This window comes from Rhododendron vialii, chromosome 10a, assembly GCF_030253575.1.
Source record: "Rhododendron vialii isolate Sample 1 chromosome 10a, ASM3025357v1".
Taxonomy (NCBI): Eukaryota; Viridiplantae; Streptophyta; class Magnoliopsida; order Ericales; family Ericaceae; genus Rhododendron; species Rhododendron vialii.
In genome coordinates, this window is record NC_080566.1 from 4816997 (window position 1) to 4842768 (window position 25772).

At 37.9% G+C, this 25772-nt stretch overlaps 4 protein-coding genes across 4 annotated transcripts; 2 read left to right on the forward strand and 2 right to left on the reverse strand.

Moving 5' to 3' along the window:
• Positions 1–2125: 2125 nt before the first annotated feature.
• LOC131302317 (uncharacterized) lies at positions 2126–4368 on the reverse strand. The gene has a single exon (XM_058328883.1). The coding sequence runs from the start codon at positions 2772–2774 to the stop codon at positions 2319–2321; it is 456 nt and encodes a 151-aa protein (XP_058184866.1). The 5' UTR covers positions 2775–4368; the 3' UTR covers positions 2126–2318.
• Positions 4369–13331: 8963 nt separating this feature from the next.
• Positions 13332–16216, forward strand: LOC131302318 (beta-amyrin 28-monooxygenase-like). Its single transcript, XM_058328884.1, has 3 exons — positions 13332–14386; positions 15231–15416; positions 15917–16216. The coding sequence occupies exons 1-3, from the start codon at positions 13448–13450 to the stop codon at positions 16214–16216; spliced, it is 1425 nt and encodes a 474-aa protein (XP_058184867.1). The 5' UTR covers positions 13332–13447.
• Positions 16217–21830: 5614 nt separating this feature from the next.
• Positions 21831–23772, reverse strand: LOC131302769 (beta-amyrin 28-monooxygenase-like). The gene is made up of 5 exons (XM_058329570.1): positions 23765–23772; positions 23585–23671; positions 22692–22729; positions 22196–22383; positions 21831–22028 (listed from the first exon to the last, which is right to left on the reverse strand). The coding sequence occupies exons 1-5, from the start codon at positions 23770–23772 to the stop codon at positions 21831–21833; spliced, it is 519 nt and encodes a 172-aa protein (XP_058185553.1).
• A 1514-nt stretch (positions 23773–25286) lies between these two features.
• On the forward strand, positions 25287–25676 carry LOC131302770 (scarecrow-like protein 9). Its single transcript, XM_058329571.1, has one exon. The coding sequence runs from the start codon at positions 25287–25289 to the stop codon at positions 25674–25676; it is 390 nt and encodes a 129-aa protein (XP_058185554.1).
• Positions 25677–25772: the final 96 nt, after the last annotated feature.

Sequence of the window (25772 nt, forward strand, 5' to 3'; positions counted from 1 at the left end):
GGTACAGAAGAAAGAAATAAGGTCAGGCAAATCCACCATTAAAGAGCTTACAGTGAAGGGTCAATTGGGCAGTTCAAGTAGTCTCCGAGAAGAAGAACGGGCTATCATCATTGTCTTGGCATCCCTGTGGAACGGAATCGGATTAGAGAGGCACAACACGCCTCTGGATTGCTTTCGTTGATATGAATGACATGTGATCTAATGGTCGTTTTCTACAAGGAAAATGGATTAAAACATCAAAGAAGTAGAGGCACCATCGCATAAGTAAGTATTATTAGCAAAACAAACTATTACTACAATGTTGGGATGACAAACATCGATCTACGTACTTGTCTAGGACATCCCACAAATGGTACAACATGTTCATATCGATCTATACGCACAATTGTTTCCTAACGGTCCAACACACACACACAATATTTACACACCCCATAATCTCTATGGGAACAAGAAATTAGTGTGGAAAGAGGCGAATTGGAATACCTTTTTTCAAGACTAGGGAGGGGAATATAAAAAACCTTCTCGTTATGGATCAATTTTCACCACCTAAACCTCTTAACTAGGTGGTGCATGAATACGAGTATTTGCAACCTCACGAATTCTTTTCCGGGGCAAATCCTAGGTCCACCACCAAAAGGTAAAAATGTGTAAGGAGCAGGTCAGAACTTTCAAATTGTGATGGATCAAACTTTTGTGGCTTGGCAAAAAATTTGTGATTTCTATGAGTCGAGTGTGGATTCCAATATAACTGCATATCTATTAAGAGACTTGTCCTCAACTAACTCAACTACTATAACCAACTCAACAGAAGCTGTTGCTGGCGGTTTGGGCTGATGGCTTTGGAGGCAATGGTGGTGTGTGGTTTCGGCTCCTCTCAACCGTCCCCATCTCTGTTTTGTGGTCATCCGGTGTGCTATGGTTGTTCAGTGGAGGGCGCGAGAGTGCATTTCAGCTTTGGTGGCTGTTATTGGTGGTGGTTGTGGCTGTGGGCCTTGGATAGCGGGGGAGTGGAGGCGGCGATGGTGAGTTGGTGGCGTTGTGGCTGTTTTTTGCCTAGGGTTTTGGTGTTTAGTTTGGGCTGTTGGGTGTTTTGGGCCTAGCCCATTTGCTTGGGCTGGGTTCCTTTTGTTAGGGTTGGTTCCTTACCAAACCCTTGGAATTTAAAATTCTTGACCGGTCCCAAATTTTATATGGGGTTTCATACAAATCCTTTTTTAAAGTGTTATCCCATCTAGACCTTTTTTAAAGATACTTTTACTATTTTACCCCTATTACTTTTCACACCTCAAGAATTCACACCCTCAAGAATTCACACACCCAAAATTCACACCCCTCTGCAAGAATTCACACCCCATCGAATTCACTTCTATTTGCAGAATTCACACCCTTTTGCAGAATTTACACCCCCAGAAATCTCACCTTTTTGCACTTTCACACGCACAGAATTCACATCTTTGAAAAAAGACAATTCACCCCTATTTGCAGAATTCACACATACAATTTACACATATTTGCAGAATTCACTCCAAAATAGCTCGGTCTGCAAATTCACACCCTAAAATCCAAAATTCCCACTCTATCTACACAATTCACAACTCTCAAATTACACAATTTACACATCTAACTCTAGAATCACGCCACTCATCATTTTCCCATTCAGTAAAGCATCTCGAAGACTCGAACGAACATCATCATCTATGTATGTATGTATGTATGTATGTATATATACGGTTACTTATTTCATCGTTTCCCACTATATATGTATTTGTATGTGTATATGTAGAATATAGATTCACACGAAAAATTCACACCAATAATTTTCACTCCCAAAAATTGAAAGGCGTGAATTTTGGCGATGTGAATTCTGCCCTAGTACACCCTCTCTTTTTTTTTTTGTAGAATTCACACCTCATAATTTATACCTTATCTGCACTATTCACACCCCTTTGTAAAATTCACGCTATTTTGTGAAATTCACATCCATAGACATAATTCACACAATTTTTTATTTTATTTTATTTTTATAGAATTCACACATCATCTTCGCTATTCGCACACCAAAATTCACACCTCATCTGCATGATGCAACAACCAAAGTAGATTTGCAAACAAAAACCAAGATATTACTTAGAGTAGGTAAACAAATATTTAATTTTTTTTCCCGATAGGCGTCGTCGTCACGTCGAAAACTCATCTCTCCCAAATTGGATTCACTGAATCTCGCCTACAGATTCATAAAATCACACCCTTAGATTGAATCTGTCAAACACAAAATCACACCCGTCAGATTCACATCTTCGCCGACCACCATCCTGCCTTCAATAACGATGCCGGCCACCGTCCTCGCCGTTGTCGCCGGAGAACCAAAATGGAACTCCTCCAGATGGAGGAACACGCTTCCGTCGCAGTCGAACTTCTCGAAGATGGAGTCGTAGAGCCACGCCAGCTCCTCTGGCGCCATCGCCAGTCTCCAGGAGCTGGAACGACTCGAACGCCTCGCGCAGCTCGGATCGGAACAGTACGTCGTCGCGGTTGAGGTTGAGCGATGGTAACTTCTCGTCGACGCTCTCACTCTGCTGCTGCTGCTTACTCATGGACGGGGCAATTTGGGTACTCCACTTAAAACAGAGTTTATACGGGTAGGAGTTGACAATGGACGGGCCTTGACAGGTAGAGGAGGACAAAACAGGGCCGGCCTGGAACAACCCTTTTTTTTTTAGGACTTTTTTTTGGGGAAATTCCTGGCCGGTCCCAAATTTTATATGGGGTTCCATGCAAACTCTTTTTTAAAATGCTATCCCATCTAGACCCTTTTTAAAGATGCTTTTACTTTTTTACCCCTATCACTTTTCATATCCCAAAAATTCACCTCCCATAATTTACATCCCTCAGAATTCACACCTCGCCCAAAATTCACACCCAACGAAATTCACACCCCCCCAGCATTCACACCCTCCAAAATTCACACCCCTTTCACACCCCCAAGAATTCACACCCCCTAGAATTCACACCCCCAAGAATTCACACCCCGCCAAAAATTCACACCCCTAAGAATTCACACCGTTTACAGAATTCACATCCTTGGATTAAGAGTGAATTCTGTCTTTTGAACATGTGAATTCTGCATTTAGGACTTGTGAATTCTGCATTTTGTACAGTTTAATTGTCTCAAACCATCAAATCTCTCTGCAATGAGAAAACTGAAACCATTTAACCACCAAATTCTCCCAAATTCAAAATCATATTTGCAGAATTCATGTATATTTGTAGAATTTATGCCGTCCATAATTCACACCTAAATGAAGAATTCACACGTTCAAAAATACAAAATTCAGACCGAAATGAAAAATTCACATTCACACCTAAATGAAGAAATCACACGTTCGAAAAATACAGAATTCAGACCGAAATAAAAACTTCACATCCCTAAGAATTGAAACCTTTGAAAAATAAAATAAAAATTACACAACTCACACTTCATCTAGCATCAGCAGAATTCACATCCTCAAATTAAGAATTCATACATTCAAAAAGACGCAATTCACACTCAAATGAAGAATTCACACCTTTAAAAAAGACAGAATTCAAATCCCAAAATAAAGAATTCACACCTATTCTAAAATACAAATTCCAGAGAAAACTTGTAGGAATTTTGGGTGCCACTCTTCTGCAACTCTTTGTTTCAACCACTACAGTATTTTAAAGTTCAAGTATACGAGTCGAAATACGAAAAATCAAAAAACAAAGTAAAAACCTCTCTTCTTCTTTCTTTTTTTGACTTCTTATTCTCTTTAAAAACCAAACAGAAGGAATATCATCATCACCAAGCTGGTTGCTGTCCAGTTAGTGGATAAACAACCACCGCAACTGGTACGCCGTCTTGTAACTCAATCGGTACTTCGACGACACTGATCTCATCAAGAAGCGGTACCTCCAGAATTCACATCCATTATAGGGTGATTTGACCTCCATGGTTGAAATCCAGAAGAAGCTCCGAAGAGTACGCCCGTCTTCTCTGTTTCCATCACCTGTTTGGAGCCGCGAGAGGGTGGCGGAGATGCAGCGGGCGGCGTTGGATCCATCGATTGTGGCGTTCGACGATCTAGGGCTCATCTATTCCTGGAGTAGATTTTGCTGGTGGAGAGGGGAGGCGGTGTTGTGGTGGTGAGCCGGTGGGAGACAGAGGCGAAAGGTGGTGCGGTGGGGGTGGGTCGGTGGTGGTGGTGGAGGTGGTGGGTCGGAGGAGGAAGAGAGAGAGGGTCGAGAGAGAGACTTCTCTCTTTCCTGTTGACGATGAGTATCTGTTATCTGAACCCGTTAACGATGAGGCGGGGTGTTTTTGGTAGTTCACTTAAAACAGGGTTTATATGGAATGAGTTTGACAAGTGGTGGGCTTAGATGGGTAGGTGCCGGCAAAATTGGGCCGGCCAGTCAGAACCCCCTTTTCCTTACGGTTTGGGCTCAGCTTGTTGGGCCTAAATCAGTTTCCAACATATGGTTAGGAGAAGAGGGTCTTGAGTGGTTAGGCCGGTGTACCTAAGCCCCTATTATCTTTGTACTTTGTGTTATGAGTTAATGAAATTCTTTTTTGCTAATAAAAAAAAAACCTCAACAGTAGCTAACGTGAGCTAACAAGAAAAAAGAACAAGTTGTTTCTGAAAATTTTCTAAAATCACAATTTCCGAACTCAAAACTTTTGAAAAAAAAAAACACTCAGCGTTAACAAATCATGGTTATTTCTTTATGAAAGTAAATAATGAAAAAATCGATAACCTCTTTTTAAGCTTTCCTTAAAATTAGTTTATTTCCATAAAAGGTACGTAGAGAATAAAAAGAAATGTTTTGAAAATGTCTTATAGAAATATTGATTCTAGAAAAGAAAAAAAAACAACCGAACACGGTATAACTGACTAATATACTACTAAAATCAGCAATTGTTGACTAAACAATATATATGGAGTATTATGGACCATAGGACGTTTTGTTTTCAGGATACTTGCTCTTACCTTCAGCCCTTTCTGAATTGAGAAACCGTCGTACGCGAAATCTGCTATTGCTTCTCTAAAAGCACCTAGGTTAGGGGTGCATGTCTCATCACTTCACTTGCTACGTTCCATGAATATTTCATCTTTTGCATGTCCACCCAGTTCAAATATTCACCTGGAGCTTTTGATTTCGCAATCTTCACTTCCTAACCAAGGTGCTTTCAGAGAAGCATTAACAGATTTCACGTACAATGGTTTCTCCATTCCAAAGGGAAATTTTTATGGAAACAAAACCATTTTAAGAAAAGATAAAACAGATATTAGAATTATTTTAATGAGTTTTTTTTTCGTCAATTAAAAGTGATTTTTGGGTTTTGATATTTTGATTTTGGAAAATTATCAGAGACTTAACTTGTTGTATGCACTTGCTCATATGCAGATTTGTTGGAACACAGCCTCAACTCATAGATATCTAGAATTCTTTCCTGAGCCAGAAAAATTTGATCAATCACGATTCGTGGGTTCCGGACCAGCTCCTTACACAGATGTACCTTTTGGCGGAGAACCTAGGATATGTCCTGGAAAAGATTTCGCCCATTTAGAAATACTTTATATGCACCACCTAGTCAAGAGGTTTAGGTGGGAAAAATTTATCCCTGATGAGAAGATTGTTTATATTCCCATAGCTAATCCTGAAAAAGGGCTTCCAATTCGCCTCTTTCCCCATGAAGCTTAGTTCTGTTGGAGAGTTGGAACAGTTGAGAGCATAGAGATTAAGAAGAAGTTGTGGGTGGATTGGGGGTTGGGGGTTGGGAAAACGGAACCAAATAAAGAAATTCTAAGACAATCCAAAGCAAAGCAAGAGATGTTAATTCTAATGAAGGGGCTTGAGAGAGAGAGAGAGAGAGAGAGAGAGAGAGAGAGAGAGAGAGAGAGAGAGAGAGAGAGAGAGAGAGAGAGAGAGATTTCTTTTGAAGAAATGCTTGTGGCGTGGGACATCTGTTCTCAAAGTTTAGGTGGCACACACATTTTGTTGTTCACTCTTTCAAGTTTCTAGTTTTAGGTGGCACACACATTTTGCGTTCGATCGAAGATGAACAACCTTCCGTTGTCAAGTACCATCAGTATTCAGTACCTAAGTCATGACTCATGGATCCAACACAACTGTCTTAAGAGTGTTGTGCTTCTTTCTCTTTTTGTTCGTTACTAGATATTCAGCAAAGTGATGCAGGTGAAGTTCTTTTGTTTTTTTTTTTTTTTTAAACAAAATAAATCTTATTATAATAGTACAATTTAGGAGAAAGGGGATGAAGTTGGTGGGGTTTGAACCCTCACTTAGTGTAAGGAGTATAGTGTGTTCATCACTCGGCTGTCACTCAATTTGCCATATGTGAAGTGGAATAACCACTCTCATAGTCATTTAAAATTTTTCTACTAAAAAAAACAAAAAAACACCATGTCTTATGATTTTGATAGTAAAATCCTTTTTTCAGCATATTTCATTAAATTTTAAACTCTACTTTAATGTACCTAATCAATCTTCAGAATTTCATTTTTGTCAAAAAAAAATTCTCCTCTTAATTCGGCCTCTTCTGAGTGGAGATCTTGGCTCTACCATTGGGAAGTGGGTCCACCTTCATTACATATCCACCCGCCTTTTATATTCACCCAAAATCAAATCATCCGGCCAAACGGACCGATAGATTCTTGGATTTATATTATAGGAGGGGGAAATTGAAGAGACATAAACCTAAAGCTATTTTTAGACTGGTGAGCTGTAATATCATTATCTATTGATTCTATTTCTTTTGATGGGATCGATATATAATAGGAATAAGATTATTCTCAACGAGACTCAAGCAGTTTGGGGCATTGACAGGTCGTTAGGAATTACAGTAATTACGATGTCGATGAGGGTGAAGTAATTAATTAGTAAAATTGCTCAATTGGAAGAAATGGATGAAAAGCAGTACAGAGCCATGCTGATTGAGGTTCTGCTTTATGAGAAACGATTTGGGTGGTGGTGTCTTTGCCGGGGTGAAAGGGTTTTTAATTCGGGAGCATCTCCGACCCACAACTTCAAATTGAAAATGTCATATTTAAAACTTTTGTGGCATTTTGGCATTTTCAAATTTGTCATCAACAAATCTTCATCCCCAACCTTAGAGTTCAAATTTTAAGTACTCCATTAAAGTACAACAAACCTAGCTACTTTTTGAATTCAAAAATGACAAAAATAAATTGGCATGAGGAGTCAAATTTAAAGCAAATGGGGTGGAGCCAAATCTACCGTCGAATTTAACACTCCATTTGACATCGAGGTTGGATCAAAGGAGGATGCCAAAAGTTACCGTTTTTATGCCACATATAGGATTTGAAGCCTTAGGTTGGACATGCTCCTGTAGTGGTGTTGGGGTTAATTCTATGCCAAAAGTTACCGGTTGCGGTTGGCCTCTTCAAGTCCTTGTCCCTTGGGTTCTGGGCACCTTAAGCATCTCCAACGAAAGATGTCAAATCTGATGTGAAACTTGTAATGATAATATTTGATACTAATTGACAAACCAACCCAGATGCCTTAAGCTTCTGTTAGGCCAAATCTTACGTGGCTTTTGACATGGATGAATGTGGGAGGAAGCATGCCAACTTTGACTACCTATATCTTGCCTGCCAAATTTCAAAAATATATGACTGTTTGGATTTTGACATTAAAGGTTGGAGATGGATAGCTTGATGTAAAAAAAAATAGAATTTGGCATAAGAGTTGAAAATGAAGGCTTTGATGTCAAATTGAAGACGCTAAAATGCCACGTAAGCTTTCAAAAATAGTTTGACATCTTCAATATGAAGTCATGGATTGGAAATGCTCTTGCCCAAAGTCCCTTTTGTCTTCTTTGAGATTAAAAAAATTCCATTTTTGTTGTTCAAAAATAAGTTTTAACTATTTTTGAAATATAAATTTCATTGTTTGAATGGTATCTTAAATGAATATTCCATGTAGAATGACATGGTTTTGGATTTTCGTTCGTAATTAATTATATCAAAAAAGCTATGTGCACAGCAGCAGTTTTCTCCCGCCTCGGGTCCCACAAAGATGATCGGAACCGCTCATTTTGTTCAAAATATGTCGTTTAAGGTCTCTGTAAAAAATGAGCTTCGTTCGATATCGTTAGAGGCGTTAACAAAACATCCAAAATCACTTTTAAAAATGAGCTTCGTTCGATATCGTTAGAGGCGTTAACAAAACATCCAAAATCACTTCAGAAGTGATTTTGGATGTTTTGTTAACGCCTCTAACGATATCGAACGAAACTCATTTTTTATAGAGACCTTAAACGACATATTTTGAACAAAATGAGCGGTTCCGATCATCTTTGTGCGACCCGAAGGGAGAGAAAACCGCTGCTGTGCACAGCTACTGTGCACGTAGCACAGCTCTAATTATATAATCTGCATGTACTGTGCAGTAGTATTAGGTCTGCGGATGCAGTTTCGTCACAGACTCTGGAGGTAGCCCTTCTAAGACTATGAATTGTGACAGGTTAGGATGAAAATTCAACAAAAACCTAGAGAGGCTTTCATGATTTCCGGCATGTAACTCGGTAGATTTCTTTCGCAATCCATCGTGGGTTTAGTTTCGTCACCAACTCTGGAGGTGGCCCTTCTAAGATTATGAAATCTGACGGGTTAGGATGAAAATTCGAAAAACCTAGAGAGGCTTTCATGATTTGCGGCATGTAACTCATTAAGTTTTCTTATACTACCAATGCACTATGCCCTAAAATATTATTTTTGTATAAAGAAGCATCATGGTTATGGAAATTTCTTTCGCAATCGATCGCGGATATAGTTTCGTCACCAACTCTCAAGGTGGCCCTTCTAAGACTATGAACTCTGACGGGTTAGGATGAAAATTCGAAAAACCTAGGGAAGCTTTCATGATTTGCGGCATGTAACTTGGTAGATTTCTTTCACAATATTCCATCGCGGATTTAGTTTCGTCACCAACTCTGGAGGCGGCTATTCCAAGACTATGAACTCTGACGGGTTAGGATGAAAATTTGAAAAACCTAGAGAGGCTTACATGATTTGCGGCACGTAACTCGCGAGCAACTCTTGCAAAGCTCAGCTCGTTTAGTAATCGAGCCGAGCTTAAGCTCTGGTTTTGGAGTTGTTTACTAAACGAGCAAAGCTCGATACTCACAAAATCAGCTTGACCCTCAAAAGCTAAGCTCGTTTGTATATGCTCGATTCGTTGAAATAAACTTAATTGTTAAGTAAATTGTCTCGACTCGGCTTCGCTCATTTACTCATCTAGTACCGGATCAAATTGAAAATTTCGTTACTCTCTGGGAATGTCTACTATTAATGCGAATATTCGATTATTGGCATGTGTAATATTATAACGTGTAGGAACACATGGTATAAATATGGTATCAGTTGCGAAACCGTGCGATGCTCCGCTATGTACATCTATCTATGTTATCATACTAGTAGGAAATTCATAGTATACAAAATACAAGAGAACATAAATTGTATACTTCAATTAAGTAAAAGATTAATATATTGGAAGCAAAGTACGTGTTACTTTTCAACCAATTAAAGTGAACTAGAGGCTGGGGCAAACGCGATGCGTGTGCAAGTAGGATTTTTACAATATTTGTGAAAATTTGATCAAACAATAAGTGAAAAGCATATTTTACAAAACGTTGTGAAAATCCGACTTGCACACGCATCGCGTGTGCCCCAGCCTCTAGTTTCTTTTATTTTTCAATTCAAAATTTCACCATGTTGTCCGAAATTTTGACCCAACTTCACTAACTCAGTTCCAAATCAAACACACTCTCGAGTAAACTCACTTTCACCTCCCACCGTTGATGCCGCCGACCACCATCACCATTGACTCCGTCGACCACTCTTTGCACTTGTCCAACAAAATTGAAATCACTTATTTTTTCCAACTAATCTTCCCCAAAAACAGTTTGCTATAATACAAAACAGTTTGCTATGAAACATTGAAATTAGATGCAAGTTTCTCATGCTGATGCAGAAAAAGTTTCTCATTCTTCACTACATAGTCACAATAATATCACGGAATCAACGAATCGACAACAATAAAAGTAAGGACAATCGATCAATCACGAATATTCTCAATTATCGGATTGCAACGACTATCGAATTGTCAATGATAGATTGGCTCAAGAGGATTTCAAAAAAAGGGATCACAACGAATAGATCACCAAAATGCAATGCTCACGTACTCTACTAATCTGAATCACAATGTAGGTAAAATGCGCAAGTATAAGTACTTACATTAAAGACTATCAGATAAAATGCTACTGTACAGCTACTACTAATATGTCTAATAACAATTATGTACTTTATAAGTCTACCTCCCAATAATTCATGACCCTACCAAGCCCATCACCCACGCACACACAGCACCATCACTTCTCACAGCACATGCACATGCACACGCCACACATGCTCTCTCTCTCTCTCTCTCTCTCTCTCTCTCTCTCTCTCTCTCTCTCTCTCTCTCTCTCTCTCTCTCTCTCTCTCTCTCTCTCTCTCTCTCTCTCTCTCTCTGCACTATCAAACAAAACCCACTGATTCACTTTCTAAAGAAACAAAACCCATATAATAGAAGACTTTTTGCTGAACCATGTTAGTTGCCACATAGCATTTGACTACTGCTTTTGTGTGTGTGTGTGTGTGTGAGAGAGAGAGAGAGAGAGAGAGAGAGAGAGAGAGAGAGAGAGAGAGAATACCTTAATTGGAACAGAGCAGGTTTTGCATTGGAACAGCCGAAAGAGTGGTGAAACAAATGAGAGGGAACTGCTGGAGACGGAGCAGTTGAAGGGAAAAGGGTGGTAACTGTTTTTGGGAGTTTTTTTTGTGTGGTAAAATGTCTAATATATCTCCAAAACTAACTATTTTGTTTTGTGTGGTTTTTCTCTTTAGATGGTATTTTAGGAAAGAAAAATACATGACAAAGGAAGGAGACTCCAAAGGGTGCTCTACCTTTATATATTAGAATAGATGTAATAGGAGGTGTACACTGTTGTGCTTAAAAAGCCATTTCCAATGGCATGTCCGGTTCGTAGACGTCCATTTTATTCCCACGGGATTTCCATCTCTGATGTTTAGGCTTTTGTCTACCAGATGAATAATATTTCTCGCCATGCATGCATGCGTGTATATAATTTGCAAAAAATGCATTCGTGTGGTGATGGAATGGTCTGCAAATTAGTGGCGGAGAAAGTTTGGATTTTGATAAATATGGTATCAAATTCGTCCTCATAATATTAGAAGAGTAGTATTTTTATTAATCATCGTATCTGATGATAGTTCTAAAAACTTTTGTAAACTGAACTCTCATTTCACATTTTAACAAATCAATGATTTCTGAATTCTGAATACAATAAAAGAAAGCCCTAGCTCTACTTTATATGCAGAGATCAGTGGTTGTTAATCCTCAACTAACTGCACGATTATACTAACAGAAACCTCAACTAATTGCACGATTACAGTAACAGAAAATCACTAACAGAAATCCTAGCTGGCACACAAGTCTGAGGTCAGCTGACATCATCTGTAGTGGAAGCCACAGTATCACTTAATACACCCCCGCAAACGGATGCGGGAAGGTTTGACAGCATCAGTTTGGCCTTGAGAAACTGAAATCTACCAATAGTAAGTGGCTTGGTAAGAATGTCGGCCACCTGAAACTGAGAAGGAACATATTTGATGGCCAATTGATGACGAAGAACTTTTTCTCGGATGAAATGAAAATCAACCTCAACATGTTTTGTTCTGGCATGAAAAACTGGATTTGATGCTAAAGAAATAGCAGAAACATTATCACACCAGAGCAAAGGGGGAGGAACTGGGGAGGGCAAACGTAAATCTTGAACCAATTGCATTAACCAAACAAGCTCAGCTGCTGTATTTGCCAAGGCCTTGTATTCAGCCTCCGTTGAAGATCGAGCAACAGTCGGCTGCTTTTTAGCAGACCAAGATACAAGATTTGAACCAAAATACACACAGTACGAATATTGTGGCCGACATTCATACATTTCGCGCGCCGCATACTGTGGTTAAAAAAAATCAGGTCTTATACGAATATTCTCTCCCATTATTGATTCTATGAGTATCACGGGTTATTTTTATCAAGTATACATAAAATAAGGCCGTTACAAAATCTTTTTGATAACTCATGCGTATATAATATATAGTACTAAGCATCAGTGTTGCTAGGTTAGTACACGAGATTTCAGAGGCTATTCGTAGACCTGAATTCCAAACGTCCACGACGGGATTCGAACTCTGACCTCCCTTACCGCTAATATATAGCTTGCGTGCAGGGGTTGTTTTCGTGAGAAGGCCCCGAGTGCACCCACCCTTGAATTTCTTAGTATATTTATATAATTAAATTATTTTAACATTCAATTGTTCCAAACAATAACATAACTAGAATTTGAAAAAAAAAATCCTATTAATTAGGTGGTGATAAATCAACTATTTGCCTATCTATCTCCGTTATCATATATTACGATAAGAAGGTACGTACATTTAAAAAACTTTTTCACTTTATTTTTTCTTCCAATTACCGTACGTTGCTCGGGTTCATGCCAATTTTCTTTTATTCAAACAATCGTGTAAAAATGCTTGTGCCCCTTTGTTCACCACAATGCTTTTCAGAATAGGATTGCCAATATTTATGGACATATATCGATCCTTATCGTTTCAAACACGGCCGGAATCGAATCAAATACGGTAATCAACTAATTTACTCGGATTTCGAAGAATCACGAGCCCCAATAAAAAATACAAGTCGACAGTAACTATGATTCTTTATCGCGCGGTAACCTGCTTTTTTCTTTTTAGAAAAACACGAACAAACCGTCCAATACATGTAAACCCCACACAACATCTTTGTTTAAACTAGCTATTACTCTATTTTATTTAATAATTCATCAATTAATAACTTAGAAAGCAAAGACACAACTTACCCATGACAACATGAATACTACCAAGTGCACAGGTTTGGCCGCGAAGTGTGTAGTGCTAGCATCTTCCGATAGAGCAATCCCGGCGCTCCTTATTCCGGGTAAACACAAAGTCGTAGCAGTAGTGGCAATTAAGTAGACTGGTAGTCTGGTACCAAAGTGGTAGGCACCATGAATATACCGCCCATGCATTTGACAAGGGTTCGATTCTCAATAACTACAACAAATAATACTGAATTTTGCGCGCCGAGGAAATAAATAACAATAATCCATATGTTTTTAAAGTTAAAAAACACCATTACTAAATTACCACCTTTGTCCCTCTTTATCAACCTCTTGCCTATAAAATACCCTCCTTGGCCCTGCGAAACTCATCATCTCATTAAAAACACACAAGCACCCACACCTTTGTCCACCTTGAACTACCATTGCCTATAGACAGAAGAAAATAAAATGGAAATCCTCTATGCCTCTTTCCTTTGTTTCTTTCTTCTTCTTGTCATCTACCTCTTCCAAAACCACAAATCCAGGGGAAATACAAACCTTCCACCTGGGAAAACCGGATTTCCGGTGGTTGGGGAAACCCTTGAATTCCTCTCCACGGGATGGAAAGGTCACCCCGAGAAATTCATATTTGACTGCATAGCCAAGTACTCCTCTTACATTTTCAAAACAAGCCTAGTTGGCTCGCCAGTTGTCGTTTTTTGCGGATTAAATGGACACCGATTCCTATTCTCCAACGAGAACAAGCTTGTCCAGGTATGGTTTCCCCGTTCTGTCGAAAAAATCTTCCTGCAATCTACACGAATCTCTCCCATGGAAGAATCCCTTGAGACCGCAAATGTTGTCCGAAAATTTTTCCAGCCGGTGGTAATGCAAGGCCACATCGGTTTAATGGATAGCATTGCCCACAACTACTTTGTTACCTACTGGGAAAAAAAGGACACAGTTGTGGTTTTACCACTCACCAAGCACTACACTTTTTTGCTTGCCTGTCGCTTGTTAATGAGCGTCGAGGATCCAAACCTTGTTGCCCTACTCAAAAATCCTTTTGGGTTGATGTTAAAGGGGATAGTTTCTGTGCCTATAGACTTACCCGGAACCCCATTCAATCGTGCAATAAAGGCTTCTACTTTTATTAAGAAAGAACTTTTGGTGATTGTCAAGCAAAGGAAGATAGATTTGGCTGAGGGAAGGGCATCGCCGAATCAGGATATCTTGTCGCGCATACTTTCAACAAGGGATAACAACGGCAACTTCATGCCTGAGGCGGATATTGCCAATAAGATATTTGGAATGTTAGTTGGTAGCCATGACAACATCACTTTTGTTTGTACTTCCATTGTCAAGTACCTTGCTGAGTTGCCTGAGATCTACCAAGGAGTTTACCAGGTAACATATTCCTCGTGGAATTGGATCATCTCCCATCTCTAATGTGGATTTTGATTAGAATGGTTAATGACTTGTTTGGATTCAAACTTGGAAAAAAAAAATTCCAACTTAAAAAATACTTATTATCCCTATTTTCAATCATTACTTTTATCTCTCTCTCTCCGCTCATTATTTTTATCTCCAATCATTACTTTTATTTCTCTCTTTATCTCTCTCCACTCATTATCCTAATTTCTCTCTCCACTTACTATCCCAAAAACCAAACTCAAAAAAACTCAAATTTGAATCCAAACAAGGCATAATATATTGATTGAATACCATGTAAGCTGATACATATAACGTAGTGTTGTTTTAGGGTCCTGAGCAAATAGCGTATAGGAAAAGTGGCTAACAATGTAGTATATCCGTTATAATTTCTGCAAAACTAAAATATATATGGAAAAAAAAAACCACAAACTAATGAAACGTTGACATAATTAATTATTTGAACATAGACAATATATGGAAGTTTCGAAAAACTTATTGATCGAGGCACACATGAAACACTACTTAGAGAAGAAACATCCCCTCTTGTACAGGAGCTGCACATGACACTTCACTCCCGATATACAACGATGATCTCCTGAGAAGCATTATGTGAAGCTAGAGTTTCCCATTAAGTTAGAACCACCTGTGTATACTCAAAGTAACAAAAATAAGATATCTCCCACAACTCTCTCTATCAAAATCATCAAATATACATGGGAGAAATATCCTTATAATTTCTCCCCTTTGTGCATGTATAATAAATCCATAGGTTATGGTGTCAATGTTCTTTTGCCTTTTTTTTACTATGAAAATAGAGCAACTGGAGATTGCGAAATCTAAAGCACCTGGTGAATTGTTGAGCTGGGGAGACATTCAGAAGATGAAATATTCATGGAACGTAGCATGTGAAGTGATGAGACTGGCACCCCCCAGCCACGGTTTTTTCAGAGAAGCATTAACGGATTTCACGTACAACGGCTTCTCAATTCCAAAGGGATGGAAGGTAAGATCAAGTATACTCAAAATAAGTCATCCAACAGACCATATATATCCGCCGTTGTGGTTGTTCACGCCTTTGTTGAAGAATGAATGTGCTCCTTGTTTGTTTTTCTGATGATTATCAATGGTACTGGTTATTCTTTTGGCAAAAAATAAAAACGGGCCATATATATTGTTTTAGTCGGTAACGGCTGTTATTGTTGTTGTTGTAGTCAGTAACGGCTGGTTCGAGCACTAATATGCATGCTTGTCACCTATATAATATATCGTGCCCAGTAGTTGTTTTAGTTCAGAATTAAGTCTGTGATTAGACAATTTCTAGACTTGATTAGCAGATGAATTTTGAATTTTTTTTCTTCTCTTTTTCTCTCGATAACTAATATGGAAACGAACCCATTTCTAGATTAAAAGGATATTATGAAATTTTTAATGGATTTTGGGTTCTGAAATTTTAGTTTTGGAAAATTATCTGAGACGACTAACTTATTGTTTTTATTTACGCAGATTTTTTGGAACACATTCTCAACTCATACAAACCCCGAGTTTTTTCCCGAGCCACAAAAGTTCGATACATCGCGATTCGAGGGTTCTGGACCAACTCCTTACACGTATGTACCTTTTGGTGGAGGACCTAGGATGTGCCCTGGAAAAGATTTCGCCCGGTTAGAAGTACTCGTGTTCATGCACCACCTAGTCAAGAGGTTTAGGTGGGAAAAATTGATTCCTGATGAGAAGATTGTTTATGTTCCCGTAGCTAATCCTGAGAATGGGCTTCCAATTCGCCTCTTTTCCCATGAAGCTTAGTTCTGTTGGAGAGTTGGAACAATTGAGAGCACAGAGATTAATAAGTGTTTTAATTGTGTGTTTAAGTGTTTTAGATATAAATGTGTGTTGCATCATTTCTGTGAGAGAGAGAGAGAGAGAGAGAGAGAGAGAGAGAGAGAGAGAGAGAGAGAGAGAGAGAGAGAGAGTGAGTGAGTGAGTGAGTGAAAGCAAAAGAGTTGCTCTATGTGTATTGTCATTTTCAGTGCCAATGTGAAATAAATTGATGTCTCTCTTAATTCGAAATCTCTCAGTTGCTGTCAATTCTTTTGGAGGTCAGTTTATACGCAGTTTTTCTCTATTTTTAATTAAGACCCATGAAAATGAGCGGTCCACTGGAATTGATCCCCGGGATTAATTTAGTTGCGCGTATATATATAAGCTAGTTAGCCCAGATATTGGAGTTATCAAAATAAATCTCTCCCATCGTCAAGTAATTTCATTTCTCGAGTTAAATAATAGGAGTACTATCGTATTTGACGCAAGACGATATCTAATTCTCTTAATTTATATCTTCGCTCTTAAGTATTACTACTGTAGAAAGACTTTAATTTCTCGAGTAAATAATAGGACTGTCCAATCGGTTTGAAAGGGATCAAGCAGCCATATCCGAGAGACATAGTTCAAAGACTACATCCAACCCCACCTAAACAACAACATATACAATAGCTAAAAACTAAACAAGCACCACACCACGACGGGAGATAGGAGCCTCCACAAACGGAGGAGAGTCCCACAAAGGGCAACTAGCCGGAAATTTTTTTTAAAAAAAAGGACTAAAACCCTCCAGTTTGTGGCAAAGCCTTCATCTTTATGCCCACCATGCTTCACAAATGGAGCCTGATTGGAAGCAGAGGGATCACCTTGCTACCTCCAGCTTCTGAATCCGCCGAAGCATATAGATGAGAGCTGAAGTCCCGTACTGACGAGGGGGAGAAAGTCTCCGGCGACCACGAGCTGCAAACACAACCTCCAACAACTGCCAGACTACCCAGGAGAATAGGCGGAAGAGGGATGGCGGATGGTGGTTTCGAGATGAGAAGGATGGGGAGATTGAGGAAGGATAGGAAACCTCTTAGATCTAGCATCGGGAGAGAGAAAATACCGCGGATGGTGGTCCTATTCCGAGCTCGTCCAAATTTTGCCAAATTGGGTAATCTGAAATTAAACATCGTTTGAGCTTCCGGGGCTTGGCTCGGTCCAACTAATCAAGAAATTTGAGTGTTCTACATAAGTTGTCCTTTAATAAATGTCTATTTTGTAAAGCTAGTAGATAAAAATTAGTACATTTTTCATTTTGCCCATAAAAGTAGATTCTATTTTAAAAAGTTAGTAAATAAAAGTGTAATGATGATGTCTTTATAAAGGGTAAGTATAGAAAATGAAGGTAAAAGTTGATGTAAAATGTATAATGATTATGTTTTCCTAATAAGTTAGAATTACTAAATTGAACACTTCAAAAGGAACGAAAAGAATATGAAGAATGGACATGAAAAGAAAGTGCATACCCAAAACTATTAGCTTCTCTCACGTAAATCTTGATAAAGAGTGGCATTTACCTTATTCATAACATCATTTGAGGTGAAATTTGGGAATCCTGTAGTGCTGGTGTGCACTACAGAGTTGTAGGCACCAAATCTACGTCATTCACTTAAAGTTATTCTATGTAGTTGATTTTTTAAATTGTCATTGGAAAAATTATTTTAAAATAATACTTAGGCTTTGTTTCGTTAAGAGAAATAAATACTTGTTTTTCAAATAAGTTCTTATTCTTGGGTTGTTGTGGTTGTTGGAGGGCTGCAATTTGTGGTGGTGGGTCTCGCAGTTGGTGGTGGCCTTGGCGTTTTGCTGTGGCTGTTGGCGGTGGTGTGTAGTTAGTGGTGGTGGCGAGTTGCTGTTGGCACTTTGAGCTCATTGGAACTGGTGTTAGGGCTATAGAGATTGATTAGGGTTAGTTTTGGGCTCTTGATTTGGGCCAGGCCTAGGTGCTTATTAGAGGCTTGTATTTGGGGTTTGGCCCTTAATCAGGGTGTGTTTGGGTTTTGTTCCAATAAATTTTTTTTTTCTTTTCATCCAACCTTTGATTGAATTTCCCTCCCGCTTTACCTTTATTGATGTACCATTTTTCAAAATTTCTTAATAAAACTTTTTTTGCCGATCAAAAAAATAATAGTATGTGCATATAATTATTTGAATTAAATGCAATTATATTGTGAGAAAATAACATATCTTTGAAAACAAAAAATGAATACTAAAAAAATAAAAATCTTAACACAAGGAGGCATTATTAGTGAACAATAAGAGCTAGGCACCTCTCTATATTGAAAGGAACGTTTATATTCTTGATAGTACGTGTCAATAGTTGACTATGAAACTAAACAAGATAACATCAAGAAACTATATCGTAACAAAAAAATCAAGTGACCAATTTTTTTTTAATTATTTTTCAAAAAGAAACTATATTGCATCAAGGGTTGTAAACAAACTGTGCAGCTCGCGAGCTCGGCTCAACTTGGCGCGTTAACCTCGGCTCAGCGTTTAGTACGTTCAACAAAAAACTTGGCCTGTACGCCTCGGCTCAACTTTAGAGGCTCGTTTTGTAAATGACTAAACTCGACTCATTAAGGGCTCGGCTCGTTAAAGCTCGAGCAAACTACTGTTCATGTTAACCAAAAAATTAATTTTGTGTTCAACCCAAGTTCACTTAAATGCATGAGTTTTATTTTTGATGTTCATACCTTTTCTATCTCTTTCTCGGCATAAAAAATTTATTAATCTCTAATTTAAAAGGACAAACAAAGATTAAATGGACCAACAGCACATTGACAAAAGCCACCCAATATATAGAGTATCTTTTAATAACTCCCACTGATTTAAGAAAATCACTGGTTTCTCTTCTCTCTCTATCTCTCTCCACAAATGATATAATACACATCCAAATGTAATATCACATAACATGCATGACACCCAAATAATTTCACACCTCACATTACCTAAATCACTCATTTTTCCAACCCACAATTAACCCAGAGAACCACTGCTTAAATATCTGTATGCTCTCAATTCTTCCCACTCTGACAACATAGTATATATATATATACACACCATACTTATAAATCAAGCTTCCAATCGTAACACAACTATGCTTCGTGGGGAAAGAGGCGAATTGGAAGCCCTTTTTCAGGATTAGCTATGGGAGTATAAACTGTCTTCTCCACTACAAGAAAAATTACATTGGGTGACGAATGAAAATCGTCGCATATTGTGTGTGTTAAGGAAACAGAATCCCACATTGCTTGGGAGTGGAATGGGTGATCACTTAATAACATCTGAGACCTCTCCACTCATTGCCAATTGGTTTTGAGATGGATATAAAGTTTCTATATGGTATCAGAGCGGGGCCCGTTCCACCCCACATTTTAAAAAATTAACAATCCACACCCTACGATGACAGACCAGCAAAAAGGCTGCACGATGATAGGACCCAAAAGTGGCCACACGTGACAGACCTCAAATGCGGCTGCACGTGAGGGGGGATGTTAAGGAAACAGAATCCCACATTGCTTGGGAGTGGAATGGGTGATCACTTAATAACATCTGAGACCTCTCCTCTCCTCTCCACTCATTCCTATGTTTCAGCCACAGTTTGCACAGGGTTCCTTCTTACCTCAATTTTCTCAGTCCAATTCAAGATTTAACAACAATAGGACCAAGCCAAGAGGACAAAGTTTTGTTCCCTTTTCTAAACCAGGATGTTGTCAAATTTGTGGCAAAGATAATCATACCGCACGTACTTGCTATTATAGAAACACACAGCCATTAGGTTTCAGCCACCAGCCTCCTTCTTCAGGATTTCCTCAGACAAACATGTGGAGACCTACTTTTCCACGTCAGTTCTCAGCACCATCCTATGGACAGAATTACTCTTCTACTTTTCAACATGGACCTCCTCAGGCTCATTTTGCTAATACTGGTTTTCCTCAACATATTGGTCCTAAAAGTGGTTCTTATGGCAATGGATTTTACTCACATCAAATTCCTTCAGTGTTTGAACCTCCTTCAGAGCTGTTTCCCTCAGGCTTTCCTTCTGCTACTGCTTATACTGCCACTCATTCACCAAATATGGGGAATTCTGGACCTGGTTCTACTTCTCAGAGTTGGTATTTTGATAGTGGAGCCACCAATCATGTAACTCCTGATGTTACTAACCTGTCACACACTCAACCTTATTCAGCAGGGGCAGGGGTGATGATTGGAAATGGTAAGTCCTTATCTATTGCTTGTACTGGAAAGGGGATTTTACCTACACCAAGTGCGAACTTTCATTTAACCAATGTTTTGCACACACCTGCCATTACACACAATCTGCTTTCTATTTTTCAGTTTGCTAGAGACAATAATTGTTCTCTAACATTCAATTCCTCTGGTTATGTCATTCAGGACAACCATTCTCATCAAATTCTATTTCACGGCCCATGTCACAAGGGTCTTTACCCTATTCAGAGTTGCTCTGATACCATATAGAAACTTTATATCCATCTCAAAATCAATTGGCAATGAGTGGAGAGGTCTCAAATGTTATTAAGTGATCACCCATTCCACTCCCAAGCAATGTGGGATTCTGTTTCCTTAACAGTGTGTTTTTCGTCACAAATAATATAGGTGACGAAAAAAAATTTGTCGACTAAAGGTTGTCGAGGATTCCTACATGGTGACGAAATCTATTTTTCGTCACCTATAATGCCTTTTGGTGACGAAAAATTTCGTCACGGAAAAATGACTTGGTGACGAAATTTTCTTCGTCACCTATTGTGCTTTTTTGATGACAAAAAATTTCGTCACAAATTATTCCGTTTGACTCGTCAAAGGTGACCCATCGGTGATGAAATTTTTCGTCGCGAAAGATATTCTTATATGTGAAAAAAATCTCACTTTCTTGCTCCTGCGGGGTTTCGAACCCGAGTCTCCTAAGTTTTGCACGCAAGCTTTAACCAACTACACTACACAAACTTTTCAGCATATGTTTGAAATATCTAATATATAACACATACATTGAACATTAAAATATATTTTGAACGGCATTTTGAACTATTAAACATTAAAATTAGCAATTTTAATAAACATGAAAGTCGTAGCTCTTTATGTTATTGTTCAAACCCAATTTAAATTATCTCAATCGGAGTTCTGAGAAAAGAGTTATGCCCGAAATATATTTGGAGACAAAGCATAATTCATAAATTTCGTCACCAAATGATAAATTTTTCGTCACTGAAAACGTAAAAAGAAAACGAAAATATTTTTCGTCGCCAAATTGGTTCATTTGGTGACAAAATATTTTTTCCGTCACCGAATAGTTATCTTTGGCGACAAAAAATAATTTCATCTCCTTTTTTACTCTTTTGGTGACGAAAATTTTATTTCGTCGCCAAATAGGAGCCTTTGGTGACAAAAATATCTTTTTTGTCGCTAAATAGTTATAATTGGTGACAAAATAATTTCGTCAAGGAAGTTATCAAAACAGTGACGAATTTATTTTTTTGTCGCCAAATATACTCATTTAGCGACGAAATTAAATTTTGTCGCCACTTTTTTGTCACTAAACATACTTTTTCTTGTAGTGCTCGGCAGGAATGAGTTTTTCCCACCGAAACCTAGTGACTAGGTGGTGCATGAACAAAAGTATTAATTCTAACCGGGCGAATTCTTTTCCAGGGCACATCCTGAATCCTCCACCAAAAGGTACATATGCGTAAGGAGGTGGTTCGGAGACCTTAAATCGCGATGGATCAAACTTCTGTGGCTCAAGAAAAACTTCATGATTGCTATGTGTCGATTTTTGGTTCCAATTAATATATCTGCATATCAACAAGTAAAAAAGACGCCGAACAAAAAAAAAAAAGTAAAAAAGATTATAAGTATCAGAAAGATTTGCTTTAAGTATATATACTTGCTCGATCTTACCTTGCACCCCTTTGGAATTGAGAAACCGTTGTACGTGAAATCCGCTAATGCTTCTCTAAAAGAACCTGGGCTAGGGGGTTCAAGTGTCATCACTTTACATGCTACAGTCCATGAATATTTCATCTTTTGCATGTCCTCCCAGTTCAACACTTCACTGGGAGATTTTGATTTCACAATCCTCGGTTGCTCTATTCATACAAAAACAAAGAACATTGATATAACCACACACTTTGAAAATTATTACACATGAGCAATGTTAAGTATTTGTTGAAGCAAACAAAGAATAGACAAAATTAAAAGAGCTGGATTGAGTAATACTATATGGAAAATTCTAAAATCAGCCTAATAGGCTGACAATAATAGATGTGTGAATGTGTATTAAATAGTGTAAAAATAAATAGAAATACATATTTTTCTTGCCTTCTAGTGTACTTATCGTCAGCCCAGCGGGCTGACAATAGCAAGACCATTTCATGTTTGATCCACATTTGTTTACCTTTTAATTTGCTTCCTATTATCAGGACGAGGGGTTGTCTAAAAAATATTGTACGTAATACAAAACTAACAAAAATGTAAGTTCAATAAAGAAATAACTACGCTAAAATAAATAAAGTTATAACTGGTCCATGTGTGTTACCCATCTCACGATACTTTTGTTGGGAGTCTAATCCGCATGAGGTTCTCCCGTGTGAACGTAGGACCTATCCGTTGGGGAGTATTCACGGAGTGCTGGATCTAATATAAATTGAATGACTCATATCCACTTAAAATGCTAAGTCTTGTAAGTGCTGAGTCATCCAATTATATATTAAGGTTCAATCTTTTTTTATTATCCGATGTGGGATTAGTGAGATCACCTATTGATTTCACCAATTTATTGTGTAGTGCTGAATATTCATCTGAATTTGAGTGAACACTTCATTTCTAGCATAGATATGGAAGAAAAAAAATTCCAACCGATAACAGATGATATTATAACTCCAACCAAAAAATACATCAAAATGAAAACTCGTAATCAAAAGATCGATCGATTAATAAAGTATTTTTTTTTGAGTATGTCACGTTATTCATATTTTCTCTCTCGCATAGATATGAAATTGAGAGAGAAAAAATATGAATAACGTGACATACCCAAAAAAAGAATACTTCGTTAGTCGATCGACACGTACGATGTCAACTCTTCAACTTCAGAACTTTGACGCCAGTAGCTACGATTCTCAAACCAGTTTAGATCAGGCCCACGGAGAATCTCCCGTGATCATTCCGACCATTAGAGAAGAAATATTCCTTTAACACCAGGTTAATTGTATATATGACACTTTACTCCCAACAGAAGAGACAACGACCTGTCAGAAAGGTGTGTAGACATGAGTTGACTTCGAAACTAACATGACAACAAGAAGAACGTCATGTAGTGTGACAAACAAATCAAGTTTGAAGTTTTTGTATAATCTTCTATTAGTTTTCGAATTTCTCCTGCCATTATACAATACGCCAATAGAAAACTGGATAAGTGTTCATGTTAAGCAACAACTTAACGAATTGTTTGCTCAACGCAAGTTAATTTACCTGAGCATCCGCAATGGGAATAATCAAAATCAATAACCAAAATGTGTCACGTCAGCATTTGATTATCCATTTAGTTCATAATCAAACTTAACAATCTTTACCTCCACATTGGTTATTTTTGCATCCCTATAAAAAAAACTCCCACAGTACATAATGCACCTATGTCCAATTGCAAATAAGTTTCAATCACGCATCCAGCCACACCAAATTATTCGTCTCGATGAGACGATTCTAATATGGGGTATTTTTTAGTTATTGAGTTTTGAGTTTGGTTATTGGGTTTGGTTATTGAATTTTGGTTATTGGTAAAAGTTGTTAAGTTTGGTTATGGAATGAGTGAAATTTGGTTATTTGCTAAAAGACTTGTAACTTTGATTATTACAATGTGAAGTGTTTTTTTAGTATTATTGTTAAGTTTGCTTATTCATATCAATTTGATTATTACAATGGGGATGCTCTAATACATGAGCTTTTTATTATGATTTTTAGACCATACAACGTACTCCGATTGATCTTTTGATTACGCAATATGCTTAAGTATTAACAAAAACCACAAAAAAATTTAACGCGTTTTACCATTTCGTTTCTACTAACAAAAAAAATTCAGCATTTTTTCATCTCGTTTTCACTAACAAAAACTTTTTTCCTACAGTAACTCTACTCACAAACCTATTAACAATTTATTCACTACCGTCAACAACTTGACATTTCTCAACAACTTATTCACTACTGAAAACACCTATCAACTTCACAACCACAAATAAAAATTTATAAATTTTTCACTACTGGAAACACCCCCTAAATGCAAATAGTGAACTCGAAGTGTCCATGTTAAGCAAAAAATTACTCCCTCCGTCCCCTTTTTAAAGTCCAATATTTCATTTTGGGTTATTCTTTAATAAGTGTCAATTTTATAAAATTAGTGAGTAAAAGTTGGTACATTTCCTATTTTGTTCCTAAAAGTATATTCCATTTTGAAAAATTAGTAAGTAATGATGATGTCTCCATACACTACTACAATAATAGATATGCGTCACACTAAGGAGATTCACAAAGATCACGGTTTTAGTGAAAGCGTGATAAAAAGTGGGTTTTAGCGCAAAATAAAAGACCTCGCTTTTGCGGTGAGATAAAAGAAAAACAACATCACCCTTGCATAGTGATAAAAGATTTTAGAGCGAAAAAAAATGAGATAAAAGATCTCGCTCTTGTGGCGAGATAAAAGAGAAAAGATCTCACCCTTGTGACGTGATAAAAAAGAGAAAAGATCTCACCCTTATGGTGTGATAAAAGATTTTAGGGAGGAAAAGAATGAGATAAAAGATCTCGTTCTTGTGGCGAGATAAAAGAGAAATGACCTCACCCTTGTAGCGTGATAAAAAACTTTGGAAATTGAGAAAGGTGAGGTGCTTGTTGTCATCAACTGTTCGTTTTAGCTGATGTACCTACTCGGCGACACACTTATCGAGCATAGTCCGCGCGATGCTGTTCTGAGCTTATTCAGAAGGATTAATCCGGATATATGTTCATCCATTCGATAGTCAATGTAGCTTATAATTCCCAATTTTTCATCTCTCGGTTCCACGAGGCTTTATTCCACTACTCTGCATTGTTTGACATGTTTGAGGCCAATGTGCCGTGCGAAAATGAGGAGAGGATGTTGTTTGAGAGGGAAATTTTGGGGAATGAGATTCTGGGTATCATCGCGTGCGAAGGATTGGAGAGAGTTCAAAGGCCAGAGACATACAAACAGTGGCAAATTCGAACTCAGCGGGCCAGGTTAAGGCAACTTCCCCTGAGCCAAGGAATCATGAAGACAGTGAAAGCTAAGGTGAAAAACTGCTACCATAATGATTTTTTTGTTGATGAGGCTAGTAATTGGTTGTTAGAGGAATGGAGAAGCCACCATTGAAATTGAAATTCAATATAAACACAAAATTCATATGAAATGGTTAGTTTATAAAAAAAATAAATTAAAGTTTGTTCATAATCTAACAATCTGCATGTT